Source organism: Accipiter gentilis, chromosome 19, assembly GCF_929443795.1.
Source record: "Accipiter gentilis chromosome 19, bAccGen1.1, whole genome shotgun sequence".
Lineage (NCBI taxonomy): Eukaryota > Metazoa > Chordata > Aves > Accipitriformes > Accipitridae > Astur > Astur gentilis.
This window is the reverse complement of record NC_064898.1, coordinates 5,223,798-5,238,192: the sequence shown is the minus strand read 5'-3', so window position 1 is coordinate 5,238,192 and position 14,395 is coordinate 5,223,798. Positions and strand designations below refer to the sequence as shown.

General features: G+C 47.5%; 1 protein-coding gene across 1 annotated transcript in view; it reads right to left on the bottom strand.

Annotated features, from left to right (window-relative positions):
• Positions 1 to 1,342: 1,342 nt before the first annotated feature.
• FLT1 (fms related receptor tyrosine kinase 1) overlaps positions 1,343 to 14,395 on the bottom strand; it is a 116,260-nt gene continuing 103,207 nt past the window's right edge. Inside the window, exons 24-30 of the mRNA XM_049823257.1 lie at positions 13,237 to 13,348; positions 11,443 to 11,542; positions 10,057 to 10,162; positions 9,838 to 9,968; positions 9,370 to 9,454; positions 8,408 to 8,499; positions 1,343 to 3,418 (exon numbers count right to left, since the gene is read on the bottom strand). Of these exons, the coding sequence (XP_049679214.1) occupies positions 3,214 to 3,418; positions 8,408 to 8,499; positions 9,370 to 9,454; positions 9,838 to 9,968; positions 10,057 to 10,162; positions 11,443 to 11,542; positions 13,237 to 13,348 (831 nt within the window). The 3' untranslated portion in view covers positions 1,343 to 3,213. The remainder of the gene's footprint in view (positions 3,419 to 8,407; positions 8,500 to 9,369; positions 9,455 to 9,837; positions 9,969 to 10,056; positions 10,163 to 11,442; positions 11,543 to 13,236; positions 13,349 to 14,395) is intronic.

The following is a 14,395-nucleotide window of genomic DNA, read 5'->3' as shown; positions in this document are numbered from 1 at the left end:
AATAATGTGGCCTTATTTTGACAATGTCAAGTTCTGAAGTTGGATACAGGGCATTTCAACTTTGGTGCTGGAATTGTATTTCTTTTCTATCATATTTCTTTTGTATTCACTCTGTCTGCAATGCAGTGTTTAAACAATCACGAGTCACAAAGTGCATTTAGTGCTTGCCACTTACAGTATATCGGATGTCCTAGAACTTACAGATGTTGTTGACTAGAATCGTACGAATACACGTTTCCTTATCTCCCAAGTCCCATCTGCTTCTGACAGATCAGGTCTGCTTTACTAGACGAGCCCTAATTTCGAACACTCTGTTGAAGTACCCTTACTTTCATGTTTATTGAGCTTTTTGGCCCAATAACAAAGCATATTAATGTCTCTGAGAATTTGCATGTGGAGTCCTGACAGCTTCATTTCCCAGAATTTTTCTTCTGTATTGTTTTCCAGCAAAGATGAGATAATACTGGTGGGGTAAAATCTCCTGTAGCCATCCAATCCTGACCGCGCTTAAGTAACGTGAAATTTTGTGCAATATATGAGAAATTGTCAATACTCCCTGCATACATTTAACATGGAGTCGTTATCCCTTAAATTGCAGTGATTTAGGATTTTTATTATATAAGCTGCAGTAAGCTCGATTGATGTACTTGCCAGGTCTCCAGTTTCCTTCTTAGTAATGTGCAGCAACAGCTCCACAACTCCTGCGGCAGTAGGCGATCCCGTTACGTTCTGCCTCCCCAGAGAAATTTCCATCTCTGCTTCCTTCCAGCTCTTGTGTGTAGTTTATCTGCAGTGTGGCTTGGAGCTCCCCTGAGATGATAAAATGCTGTATAGCAGAGAGCACTCAGCTGAACATCGCTGGAGGCAGCATCCCCAGCTTCTGATGGATGGGGTGGGGACGTGGAGATTCTCTGAAGAAGCAGCAGCATCTACCAGGCTTAAGGTGCTAATGGGTGTCACGGTTCAGAGCAGGCTTTGTTGGGGACACCTCGGCTCTGTTTGCTGTCCTTTGGTCTGTACCAGATCTTCTAGCTGCAGAAGTAACCGGCCATGGGGGACAGTGGAATGGATGTTCGTCAGTGGGCTGCTTTGTCTTCCCCCACCGTGAAACCTTGCCTCTTCTAGAGGCAGAGCTGAATTTTTTGCCTCTAGACAGCAGTCAGCACTTCTTAGATAAGCTGACTCCTGGGGATGGCACTCACACGGGGAGCAGTACAAGTGTCCATCGCTGTATCTGCTTTGCTGTGTGAGAAGTGTGCCTTCCGTGCAATTATTCCATGTTCTCCTTTGCTCACAAAAGTGACCCATGGGATGGATTGTTCGCCAGATGTGTTAGTGCTGCCCAGTGCTGAATCATCTGCTGCAGCAAGTGTCTGACACTGGACTAAGTCATTTGGCAGAACTCTTTGAATTCTTTCAAAAGCAAACTTTATTATGTGAATTTAGCAGTCAAATACATTATAAGAAGACAGAAAATGCAAGACAAAAGAAGAGTTATTCACATCTGAAGAAACTTATGGGATTCATATAAAAGTAATCTTTGTAGTCCATTTTCTTAAATATTTATGCACAAAAAACCATATTTATATATTTACACTGTGCAAACGTTTCCTTTGAGATGCATCATCCCATAACTATTTTTGCTCAATTGGAGTTAAGAAACAGTTAAACTTTCCTTTTGTTTTGATGAAGATCAAATATACTTTACCAGCAAGAGACAGTGCAATAGATACTTAAAACTGATGATTTCTTGGCCAGGAAGATCTGGAATTGATACTTAGCTTAGAAGTAGCAGAACATATTTCTTTTACTTGCATATCCAACAGCGTTCTTTGTAAATACATAAAAGGTCATTTACCTTCACGTCGATTAGTGGGTTAAATTCACAGCTCCTAAGCTGGGTTTTAAGAGTTCAGAACCATATTATATGTAGCATTTTAGTGAATATATATTTATATTGGACCACAAGAAACCGAGATTGGGCAGTAGTTGATTTGGAAGATGTCAGTGCTACTGTGTTAAATGGCCAACTCGTTTTAATGTTGCATTCAAAGCTGAAAGGGGATGGTGCATCCTTACATTTCTTGAACAAAGAACGCTCATGCCCTTTCTGAGACGCTATACAAAAGGTGGTTGCAAGTGAATGATACATTTTTATTCCTGTACGTATAGTGGTAACTAACCTGGAAATTCAACTGTCTTCATAGAAAAGCTGCCCTAAATTTCCAAGGAGATTGTCTTCTCGTTTCTAACTAATCTCTTCAAACTCTCTAGTGATCAATTCCTTTAAAGTATATGCAGTTTAGTAGCCATCCTGTCTTTTCAGACAGATTCCCATAAATAAAATATAATCAGTGCAGTGTTAGAAGGTCCACGAGGTTTTGTGGACAGAGCTTGGCTTTAACATATCTAGCTTGTGGTTTGGTTCCAGTGTGTGTGTGTTGGCATACTGACAAAGTGCAAAACTTCAAGAACATTTACTTGATTTCAGCAGGCTTGTCCAAACTGAATTGATATGTATTCCCTGTTGTTGCAGCTCTGGCTCTGATCTTAGTTCTCCTCTATCCTTGCCAATTATGTTTTGCAACACGCGTTTGAAATTCTTGCCTCGCAAGACTCCTTACCGTGTTCGCCATCCAAAGCGGTAGGAGCCGTGTAATGCCCCATCCCCAGCTAGCTAACCCAGCTTCCCCGGAGCATTATCCTTCCCTCAAGTTTCTCAAAGTAGAGTTTTCGCTACAAACCACAGAGCGTGGTCTGTTTCTTGTTTCTCTCTTCTTGGAGAGTCCTTTATTTTCCAGCACTACGCAGGCCCCAGCAATAGGCTGCAAATTCACCTGGTACCTGACACGGGGGGTTGAGCGGAGGCTGGGTGACCAGAGCATGAAATACCACCCTGCTGCCAGGGACCAAACAGCAAACTGGTTTTCTCCGTCGTGATGACCATTCAGGTTTTCAGAAGCACGGAGCAATTTTAGTGGCAGCTGTTGACGGTCAGCATTGGGAAAGGTAAGGCCTAAGCATTAGTATTTTGCTATATTTTGTATACGCTTGATGCAGTCTGTAGAAAAGCAGATCATTGAGATTAAGCCAATGATATCTTTTTAAATTTTAGGATAATTAAAACGGTTTGGGTCAAAGTTTTTAAACTGTCAGTGTTTCGGAAGAACCTTTTTGTATTAAATGCATATTTAATTCTTGCCCTAGAACTACTTAAACGGGTGGCTGAGAATAAAGGACGACAGAGTTGTAGTCAGGAGGGGGAGAATGGCACGCTTTCATTTTCTCCAGCACCGCATTACCGTATGTGTATCTTTGCTTGGCGTCACTGAGCTGGTCACAGCTGAAACTGCAGAAGCTTCTTGGCTTGGTTATTCCAGAAAGCACCGACTCCTTGCTCCTGCTGGCACCTTTCACGCTGTAACAGAGCAGCATCACTGTGAGCGTATTTAATATGTACGGGCATTTGTTTTAATGACTTGAGCAAAGCCACATCACAACGAGCAGCTTTGTTTATTCTCAGATGATGGGAATGGCATCGATGCAGACGGGATTGCTCAATGGGAGAGCAGAACGGAGGGCTGAAAGAGCCCTCCTGTGTCTCCCTCGAGTCCCCTTCTGACCAGAGATGCTGTGACTGAACATCTCATACTAAAGCGCTGTTTAAGTATTGAGCCTTCGCGCTTACAGGGAATATTTGATCACTCAGCCTAAGATCTATTGCTCGCTTGTAGCAGGTGCTAGGGAGTGAAATGTCATTGCAGGGCAAAGGCGGTGTGGAGCGTCTGGCATCTCTGCTGCTGCTGGGCTGTGGGTCCTCACCCTTAAATGTTCTTCCTAAGGCAACTGGGGTTTTTTTGAGCAGGAGTGAAGTAATAAAAGGTCTCAAGCCTTGGTGCAAAAGCTGCTAGCGTAGGTGTTCCCAAAGCCTAGTGCTGGGATGCATTTTTAAGATAAGTGGCTGTTGTTTGTGAGGAAGGGCACAACGTCTGGGTATCTCTTTTAGCCTTCTCTTAGCAGTAGACGTGAACTGCTGGTTTGAATTAGAGTTTTTCTTTCCCACAAAGGGCCAGTTATCCTGTAGGCTGCCTTTTATAAGATGCCCTTTACGAAAGGGGTTTAATGTCATCTCAGCTGAGCCACTCTTAAGACACTGATCGCCTCGCAGCACTTTCTCACCCGTATTCAAAGAGTGCACTGCTTGAAAGGGCTCTTTCAATAATGACGAAAGTTAAGGCAAAAAGAACTTTCACACCATTGAACTTAGATACCAAAGACTGATCTCTAGACAAAGGGCAGGCCAGAGCATTTTCCATCATCAATTATGTGTGAAATCCTAGTGTAAATATATGTTAGACCACAACACCTAAAATTAGATTCTCTCCCCTTTATTTTTCTAAGTTCATGGACGCTCCACCCCTCTCCGTTTATAAGGTCAGGAACGTTGGCAGCACTAGTCTGGAATTCCAGAGGAGACAGTCAGAACATCTGTTGAGGCTTTTGGAGCCCAGGGTTTTGTTGCTTTTCATTTTAATTTGCACTGTTAGAACTTTAAGTGAAGTGCACAGGGCCTTTCCTGATTAAGAAATGGAGAAGTAACAGCTTCTCTTAGATTTCACAGTTTCTTGAATCTTTAACTCACAAGCCTGTGTGCTTTTTAAGGAGCGTGGTGTCTGTCCTACCGTAGGAAATTAGAGGGTCCTCCCAAGACCAGCCCATTACATTTGTTTGCGGATGGATGGAGTTCATGAGGAGCCCTCATGATGAGAATTGCAGATGCATCCCATAATTCTATACTGCATCTATTGGCAGATGGACAAGTAACTGCCTTGGGATAAATTCCGTAACTATGTGACAAGGTTAGTCACAGACTCAATGGACTTTTTGCGATGGGTTTAAAGAGAACCGCTTCTGTGATGTATATTGTAGTTTTGAGTCATAGGGAGCGGTGGGCTGGCAAAAGTGGAGTGTGCATGCGAAGTCATGAGCCTTAAAATCATCATGCTTTGATCCTTTTATTCATCATCAGGCTTTTTCTTTCTGAGAATTTTCTTGTGAGCTAGACTTGGCTTCTACTTTAATTAATAAACCTTTATACCAGTAGAGCTGCATCTATTAATTTTTACCTTGAGGGCACTGGGCATACACTCCCACAGAGAGGTTTGAGGGAGCCCATGGGGCTTCATAGTCAGGCTTCATTTTGAGACTGAGCTTACAGTCAGTAAAGGCTTCTCTAGCTGTGGATTATCTCCTTTGCACTCTAAGAATGTAAATTGTCTAGTTGGTTTTTAATTGGGCTCGTTTCTTGAAGGGAACGGCTGCTGCTTTCCTGACAGATTCCAGAACTGAGTGAGGTTAGAGGCTGGCTGCAGCTCTTGAGATGCTTGTTCCAGCTCACAAGTGGTGCAGTTCTTGGCCATTTTTCTGGCTTAGCAATTTGCTTTGACTCAGAGTCAAAGATTTTGGCTTACTTGGCTTGGGCTTTTTCGCCAATACTGAAAAGCTAGAAGAGAGTTGCAACTGGGATCCTTTTGGCTTGCAAAGGAGCAGAGCTCGGAAGGTTGTTCTTTCTCTGCCCCCAAACCTTTCCCTTGGGATCTTGGGATCTTGTTACCTGAGGCCTTACGTTAGTAAAGACTCATCTCTATGCCAGTGACAGTATCACTTGTTTTCATCTCAATGGCAGTAGCAAGTCGGAGACATGCAGCAACCATTTCTGTTGTGCTCCTGGCCACCGCCTGTGCCTGAGGGGCTCCCCAAGGTTTGGGGTGATGCTCATGTCCCATAGTGAAACCAAGGGTGAGCTTCGTGTGTTGGTCTTTCCCTCCACAGCAGTGGAAATCCAAGGGGAGGGGAGTCGCCTGGGTCGGGGGGGTTACTCCTGCACTTTCAGGTAGGCTGGCTCCCCGCGCCGCTTTCCCCAGGGCTTGGCTCTTGGGTTGGTCACGTTGAGTAAGGACCGGTGCACGCACTGGCTGTCTCCTGGGCTCAACCGATTATTTTCCTCTGAAACAAAACCCTGGGTGCGCTTCTGGGGATGGGTAAGATGCACCAGCAGATGTGGCCCCGCCAAGTCCGAATCCTCTAACGCCAGGCTGCAGGGCACGCATGCACCCTTCTGCTGGTCCGAAAGCATCCCCCCTGCCTGGCTGGCTTGTGTGGGGTTTCAGATGCTTCGAAGTGAGAAAAAAACCTCAGTCATTCTGCCCTGGGCAGCAGGGAAATGCAGGAGCCCCTGGGAAGGCAGGTGAGCCAGAGGCGGGGGGGGGGAACCAGCATGGGCACAGCCCCGCAGCACCCTCAGCCTCAGCTCAGGACCCAGGCGCTGGTGCAAGGGCACGCATCTGCGTGTCTGTCCTAAACTGCAGCATTGAGGTTTGCTCAGAACCTATTTTGGGGCCGTTCTGTCGATAATCCAGTGACCTGAACCAGCTCTCCGCAAGGCAAGCCGAGCAGAAATGTCAGCGCAAGAGAGGGGGCAGGACCACAGAGAATGATGCTTGAGATGCAAGGGAGGAAGCAGGATTATGCATCTGGTTAGACCAGCTTACATGTGTCAAACCCTGCCAGGGTCTACCTTTCTACTGCTACTTTCAGGGGTATTTATTTACTGCTCCGATTTAGCCTAAGGATGCTTAGCTAAGAAGCTACCAATTTTAGCAATGTGCGCAGACTAAAGGGTCACTGCGTGCGTTCACGGACGTGAGTGCTTTTTGCTTTTTGGCATAGCGGTACAGTACCACTTGTTTAGCTTGCAACCGGATGACCTTGTATGTTCTCAGCCAACTGCTCTGTTTCCCCAAGGATTTACATTCTAGCAGCCACTGTTGAGTTTAATTTTTTTTCCTATCTAAGCATTCCTTTTCCTCCTGCAGCTGAAAATGCTCCTTAAAGTAGTTCCAGAGTGATGCTTGGGCTAGACTCCATGTATTCCATGCCACACAAAGAAAAAAAGGCATTTCATACATTTCAGTTGGGGAGATTTTGCCGTGTTGTCTCTGAGGCTAACAGCAGCCTTCAGAAATGTCACATTTACACAAAAAAAACCAGGTTAAACCACTTGCAGGAAGCATCGCATCCTTTGGAGCCATCTAATATCCACACTCATTCCAAGCTCTGTAATACCCGGCTCTTCAAAAGAGAGTATGGAAAACCGTCTCGATAAAGTCAAAGTACCAAGAAATGGCTCACAAGCCTCTTTTCTGAAATGTGAGTCGTCAAGGCAGGAGAAAGGGTTTTCCAGCACTTGTTTGGAGTGGCTTGAATCGCCCTGGCTTTGCCACGCATGAGCAGTGCTCCATTGCAGCCTCCTGCCAGCAGCACGTTTACCCCGCGCGCCGTGTATCTTGGCCGTGTGAGCGTGCACGCTCTCGTAGATGTATTTCTGCGCGTTCAACCAACGCCCTCTTAGTCACTGGAATTTTTCTCGAAGCGAGCCCTCTCTGCCTTGACCACACGTTTCAGCCAGCTCCGATTGTTCATCGAGACAATACTACACCTCCCAGCTTGCCCAGCTGCGAGTTGCTGACAAGTCCGGCACGGGCAGGATGGCGGGATGGCCTTGACCTTCTGCCAGGGTTAAGATGAACGACGGGTTGGGTCGGGCAGTCCCCGGGCTGGCTGAGAGCCGTGAGCCGAAACCAGCCACGGATGCTGCCAGCTTCACAGCGGCTGGGAACTGAGACACCGCCAGCGTTTAGAAAATAAACATTTCCCATTTACAGAGAGTTCATGTCAGTGCAACGTATTTCTTCGAGCAGCCCTAGTTCCCTGCTTGGGCAGCTGTCAGGAATTAGGTGGAGGAAGGTGGCCAATATATTACAGTGCTTAAAGGCAGGAAGAGAAGCGAGGCTCTCACATCCATCTATTGTAAAGTTGCCACTTTAGCATCCTGAGCCCATGGGTGTTAAATGGGCCGTGCTTAGCTGAGTCATGGAAAAGAAGGGCAAAAACAAGCACGGGGAGCCTTGTCTCAGCTGGGGTGCCCTTGGGGACTTGCAGAAACAACTGCAAATCCTTCACAGCCACACGTTCCTCCTCCCCCTTGCCAAGGGCTGGTTTCCTACACTTACCTACCTCTACCTCGGTTTAGTGCTCTCTGGCACTCACTTGTCCAGCCTGGCATTAAGCTGAGGATCAGGCTGATCAACAGAGCGCTAATGAGTCCTATCGGTGATGTGCCTTGAAGGGGTTGAGTGTTATTTGTTTCCTCAAAGGCATATGGAGGGTTAGGTGTGGGAGATGACTGATTGCTGACTCAACCCATCAGGGCACACCTCAGCAAGAGTGTTTGCAGGGACTGGGGACGCCTCAGCTACTTTCATTAGGCATGACTGAGCACAAGGACCTTGAATCTTCCTTCGCCCTCTAAAACATGAAGCAGAAGAAGGGAACATAAAGTACAGACCCAAAGAGCGTCCGTTTCTGCTTGCTGCCCGTCCACGTGAAGCGTTTCAGTTCTTCTGGAGGCAGCACCATCCCACTGTCTGCTTGATAATCCTTGAAGAAAAAAGAAAGATGCAATCCTGTTAGGTGCTGATTGTAGAAAGTTGCTTTTACAATGGACTCAATTCCTCCCCGGTCTGATTCCCAGCGTTCGTTTGGTCATTTATACTCGGAGAGCTCTAGGAGACAGCGGCTCCGTGCTGCTGGAGGTGCTGCAGTGCCCAGGTATTTAATGGTGCCTTTCCAAACTGTCCTTGCTTTGGGGTGCAGCAAAGACACATGCTGTTAACACAGATAGAGAGTGCAAAAAAAAAAGTGTCTACCTGCAAGGTGAAGTTCTGGCCAGCCTCTAATTCAACCCTACAAGCACAACCGTGCCTTTCCCGCCTTGTACCGCTTAATGCGTACAACTGGGTCGCTAAAAGCTTCCCCCAACCTCTCACCCGTGCGTGCCCCCACCAGGACAGTATGTGTGCCCCGTTAGTAGACATTTCCCCAGCTCGTCCACCTGATAACAGGACTTGTTCCTACTGGGGACCTCCGATGGAAACGTGACTCACAATTCTCATTTGCGCACTACTATTCAGATGAAAACACAAATCCAAGGGATTTTAAGTGGCTCTCCCACACCAGTGGGACTCAGGTGGGACTCTGGCAGCTGTACCTCGTAGGCCTACTGCCACCGGCCATTTCTTATCAGGGAAGGAGTGTTCATAGCCCATGGCACGGTTGGTCAGCAAGGATCTGCTGACCCCAGTTTGTAGGACAGTGGGATAACACTATGCTGCAAGCACAGCTAATCTTCCACCTCTTATCAGTAGAGCTGACGAAGCAGTAAAACCTCATCTTGATTCTCTCTGTATAAATCTGTCACACAAATAAAAAGAAATGAATGGTGTACCATTTGGCCCAGGAGTCACTTACATTAAATATAAGCGTTTCCTTGATGGGAAGCTCCTCAAAGGTCTTTATGCGCTGGGGTGGTTTTATTTTGAAAGTGTTTATGTATCTGTTGAACAAGAAAAGCAGGACAGTTTTCGGTGAGAGTGTGAAGTGCGTAAGCACTGGGTATTTCTCTGTTTCTTTAAGCAGTTGCCTAACTCTCGTGAGGTGGTTTACACAAAAGGGACTTGTTAACCAGACTCCACCCAAAACCTCATTCCCCAGCCCTGGGGCACGCACAGCCCCTCTCACAGCACCCAAACCCCGAGACCTGGTGGTCCCCCTGGGCTGTCCCAGCCCAACGGGATGACGGTGGTGGTGGCGGCTGGAGGGATGCTCAAGCCACGTGGGGTGTCTCTGAGGGTTTTCTCCCATCCAGGTGCAAACCAGGCTGTGCGGCAAGCTACAGTATCCAACAAACAAACTCGGTCTTAGCCTTGCTCATCTCACCTGATGTTTTCAGTGCTTCCACAACTTGAGCTTGTAACAGAAAAATTTTCATTGCACAAAGGATCAGATGCAGGGGGAAACCCGCTTTCCGTTGTAAATATCGTATTGAGGGGTATGTAGTCTTTGCCTTCCTAAATGCAAACAAGAAAGCGTTATTCCTGGGACCGTGTGGCCGGTCGCCCCAGCCATGGTTGCAGCACGTGGTCGTGATATTAGTACCTGCTGGACATTTGCCTGCAGCAGGTCGCCCAGCTTTTTCACCAGCTCGGAGAACCTTGGTCTGTCATTGGGATTGCTTCGCCAGCAGTCCAGCATGATTTGGTAGCTGTGAGGACAAAAGCAGAACGAGCACGTGGTGGGGTTACAGCTCGCTTTGATCCAAGGCAGCGCGGTCTCTGGCGGCTTGTCATCGCTAGAGTTAACTCCTGAGCCTGCCTCGTTTTACAAAGATGCTCTCCAGCACCACAGAGGCCTCTTGCTAAAAGTAGACGAGTAAACTTTCACAGAAAAAGAAAAAAACTTTCTTCCCGCAAGACACTGGGAAGACCACATCAAAGGAATAATTTAGCCAACTAGTCATACTTTCTTTTTTTATTCCTAATTAAGCATTAAACCTTTGTATTAAACATCTATTAACTGGCAATGTTTAAGTTAAGGCATCCTAAGATGACTTATATGAGTGTGTCACTTCCTTGTATTAGTTGAGTCAAGCTTTCCTTCCTGCAATAAAATATGTGGAAGAGAGAAAAAAAAAAAAAAGCTCCTATCTACTGTCACTAGGATAATAAAATTAGCCAGTGGGTAATACTCCCAGATAGGCATGGCTGGCTCGCATCCTTTTTCTTCTTCCAGAACTACTTTTTTTGGTAAGTGTTGCTATTTAGAGTCGTGACGTAGCACTCAAAAAAGCACCAAAGACACCTACACGTACTTGATTTTGCCTCCAGAGGTAAAATACCCTGGATACGTTCACGCTCCTGAATGATTTGTGCCACGGGCCGCACGTTTGCCGTCCTGCAGGTGCCTCCCCGGGCAGGGCGCTCCGTCCTGCTCCCAGGGCAGAGGGGCTGCAAACTGGGGGTCTCCTTCGGACACCCCCCCCGCCCCCAAGCCTCCAAAAAGGTGTTGGCCCTGCAGCAGCACCTGAAGACAGGGGACCGGGGAGGAACAGCTGACGTTGAGGTGGAAGGACTGAGACAAACCCTGCGGGCGACACGGGCTGGGAGGCTGCGGGTCCCCGTCACCTTCCTCTGCCATCAGACACCGTCTCCGGGAAAGGGTGGACCCGCGTCACCCCAGTGTTTGCGAGGAAGCCTCCGCCACCGCTTCCTAAGTCAAGACGATGTGAATAATGTCACATTCCTCCAGCACTTATCTGTGCGAGCGTCAGTAAATATTAAAGCCGGAGAGGAACGAATGACCTTCCTCCTCCAGGCTGCTCGCTCAGCTCCCCTCGGAGCCCAGCCCCGGTGATGCCCTGGGCTCGGGTCCACGTCCCCCCTCACCCTCTCCTACCCCACGGTGGGGCCAAGGGTCGGCGGGTGGGATGCGAGAAATGCTGACGACGGCAAGAAGATACAAGGCAAGCAGAGAAAGGCATCTTACATCTCCTCGGTCGCTTGCTCCGGGGCTCGCATTCTTGTGCCTTCCTTTAGTCTGCTGCAGAAATCCTCATCGATTTGGACGCCGGGGTAAGGAGAGGCACCTGAAGGCGACATCGGGAGAAGAGGGTCGTACGTGCCTTCGGTTGGGTACCCGTGGCCTAGCCTTGGCCCTTCGCGCCCCCCTCAAACATTTGGGGGGTGCAGCATCTGCTTGCAGAGCTGGGAGTCTGGGGTCGTGTGTGTGTCCCCCTGTAGGGTCTGGCCCCTGCCAGATGCCACAGGCAGGGAGCTGCTGCTGCTACTCCAAGCCCTGTCCTTAGAGGGGGGGGGCCAGGATCAAACCTGGCAGTATTGGTGGTCCTTACCTGGCCTGAATGCAAAAAACACACATGCATTTGACTTGAAAAGTATCCCTCAAGAAAAGCCAACCGTCGATTGGTTTGGAAGACCCCAAATTCTAGTAAGCAGAATATTAACAAACCCCAAATGCTCAAAACACCTTGAAAATAGTAAAATCATGGTTTTAAATCAGATCACAGTACATTTGCATTATTTTTCTAGTTTCTGTGTTTTTAAGATGCAGCCTGATCGTGCTGTTGGTCTTTTTTTCTGTAGGCAAAAAAAAAACATAAGGGAAAGGGAAAATGAAAGAAAGGGGGGAAAAAAAAAAAAAAAAAAAAGACCTTTCAGAGAGTCAGACAGTTGCCAGGTTCAAGGAGCTGGGGCTTTAAGAAAAAAATAGCAGGTATTATGAGGCTGACCATAAAATTACAAGAGTTGGCAGGCTGACCAGTAACACGTATTTGAACTAATAAATGATTGATTGTCCTCAGAATTGTATAGTATTGTTTCCTCTGCTGTTCGCCTCTTTTGTCAGCCTCTATGTTGAACCCAATTAAGATTCTTCTATTCTGATGGTCATTGTTGTTTCCACTCAGTGTACATCTTGTATCCTGCCTTTTCCACGTGAAAGAAAGGGGGAGGGGAGGGAAAAAAAAAAAAGCTTCACTGGGTTTTAATTTTGGATTGCATGCTCTAGTTCATCCTGTGGCATCTGTGCAGATGCTTGTTCGTCTGCTGCATCCAGCGGCCCGGGGTGAGGGGGGTGCTGGGTCCCTCTTGGACTGGGGGGACCCCCTGGTCTCAGGCTGGAAATGGGGTGACACATTCCGAGACATGCAAAAACCTCTCTGTATGTTCAGCTTCCTTGCTCCCACAAGAGAAGTAAGAAGCTTTTGAGGGAGCACCCAGCCCATGGCGCTCGGTGTCTGGACTGCGATCTGCGGCACAGGAGGCGATGCCACGGTCCCTGGCAGCTGCCAACCCAGGCCCACAGCTCCGGGTTATCCTACAGGGTTCCACATTTAATGAAAACACTTAAATATTTGCTTGATTTTCCCAGTTTGCACCATCGGTCAGACAGAACACTGTGACTGCTCTGGCTGCGCTGCCCTGCATCTCTACGAAGGGTTTCTACAAGGAAAAGAGGGAAGCCTAGGTTTTGCCCATGGCAGAAATAGGTGGTAAAGTTCTCAGATAGCTCTGCTATCCCTTAAGGCTTTCAGCCTGGCCGGTCAGCTTTCAGTGCCCTTACAAGCACCAAAATTTCCATTTCACAGGTGTGTGACACACACAGTTCTCCCCTCTACCCTCACGCCCAACCTCTGCCTGATTTAGGTCTTTTCTTATTAAAGACCTGGCAAAAGCTCATTGAAGGTAATGGATTTCTTCCCCCCGCCCCCCGACTGAAGTCCCCGCTGCTGAGTCCAGCTCCCAGGGTGCAGAGTTAACATACCCAAGGAAAATATCTCCCACAGCAAGACTCCGTAGGACCACACGTCGCTTTTTGTATTGTAGATTTTATCAAATATGGATTCTGGAGCCATCCACTTGAGAGGAAGTCGAGCCTGGAGTAAAAGGGACAAACCTGACTATTATTTTCAAAGCCTAAAAGAATTTAATCATAGATGAATCAACTATATATTGTTATGTAAATAATTACCATTCAAACAGGAACGTGTGGGATTTCCTTACAGGCAGTCAAGATAAACCCACACTCATTCAGACACTTTCTTAACAAATTGCCGGAGTAAAAGGCTGTTCTTAAAATATGTGTGGCACAAAACACCAGACATTGGAAACCTGTGACCAGGTCTTTTCTTTATGGGGATGTGGGAACAAGCAAGAGCAGAAGTATCTTGCCAGCATCGTAGAGACAGGGGAGAAAACCCTACATCCAAGCGCAAATCATTGTGTGATGGTGCCGGGAGATGTTCTCCCGGAAATTTTCAGAGCCTGAATTGCAGGAGTATATCAGCAACCCTTGAAGTCCCCTCAGCGCAGCCTGTTAGGGTCTTCTGAGTGGTACCCAAATTATGTGAACAACGTTTCCCAGCTAGTGTGTAGTGCTGTAAGTCTTGAAAGCTATTTTTGGCCAAGGGAATAGCTGGCAGGTGGGTGAGGCCTCCAGAAGGAGACTCTCTGTGTGACCCCAATGCCCACACCAAATTCCCACAGCATCGGTGGGCACAGGCACGGTTTGCTGACCCATCCTTCACGGCAGGGCTGGCAGGGGGCTTACTGCCTGCTGTTTGCAGCAGAATAAAAAAAAACAACCCAAAAAACCCAATGAGTAGGTGCTGGAGGCAGCGAGTCCAGGTCGGCTGCTTGAGGGACCACAAGTGGTGCTTGGTCCTGGCGTGGGGACATGCACCTTGTTTCGGAGGGACTGGTTTCCTTGAAGGAAATTTACTGAGTAAGGGTGTTATGCTGAGCCAGCCAAGAAACATGCCTAAAAAATATCTAAAGTCTTAACAGGGCAGAGCTGTGAAACCGTTAGCGTGTCCAAGCCTTATGCTTGAGGATAGAGATGCCTCCCAGCTCTACAACGCATCTGGATAGCTCATCTTCACATAAAAACTGTGACAGCTTTCAAGCTCTTTTAAGTTCAGGAA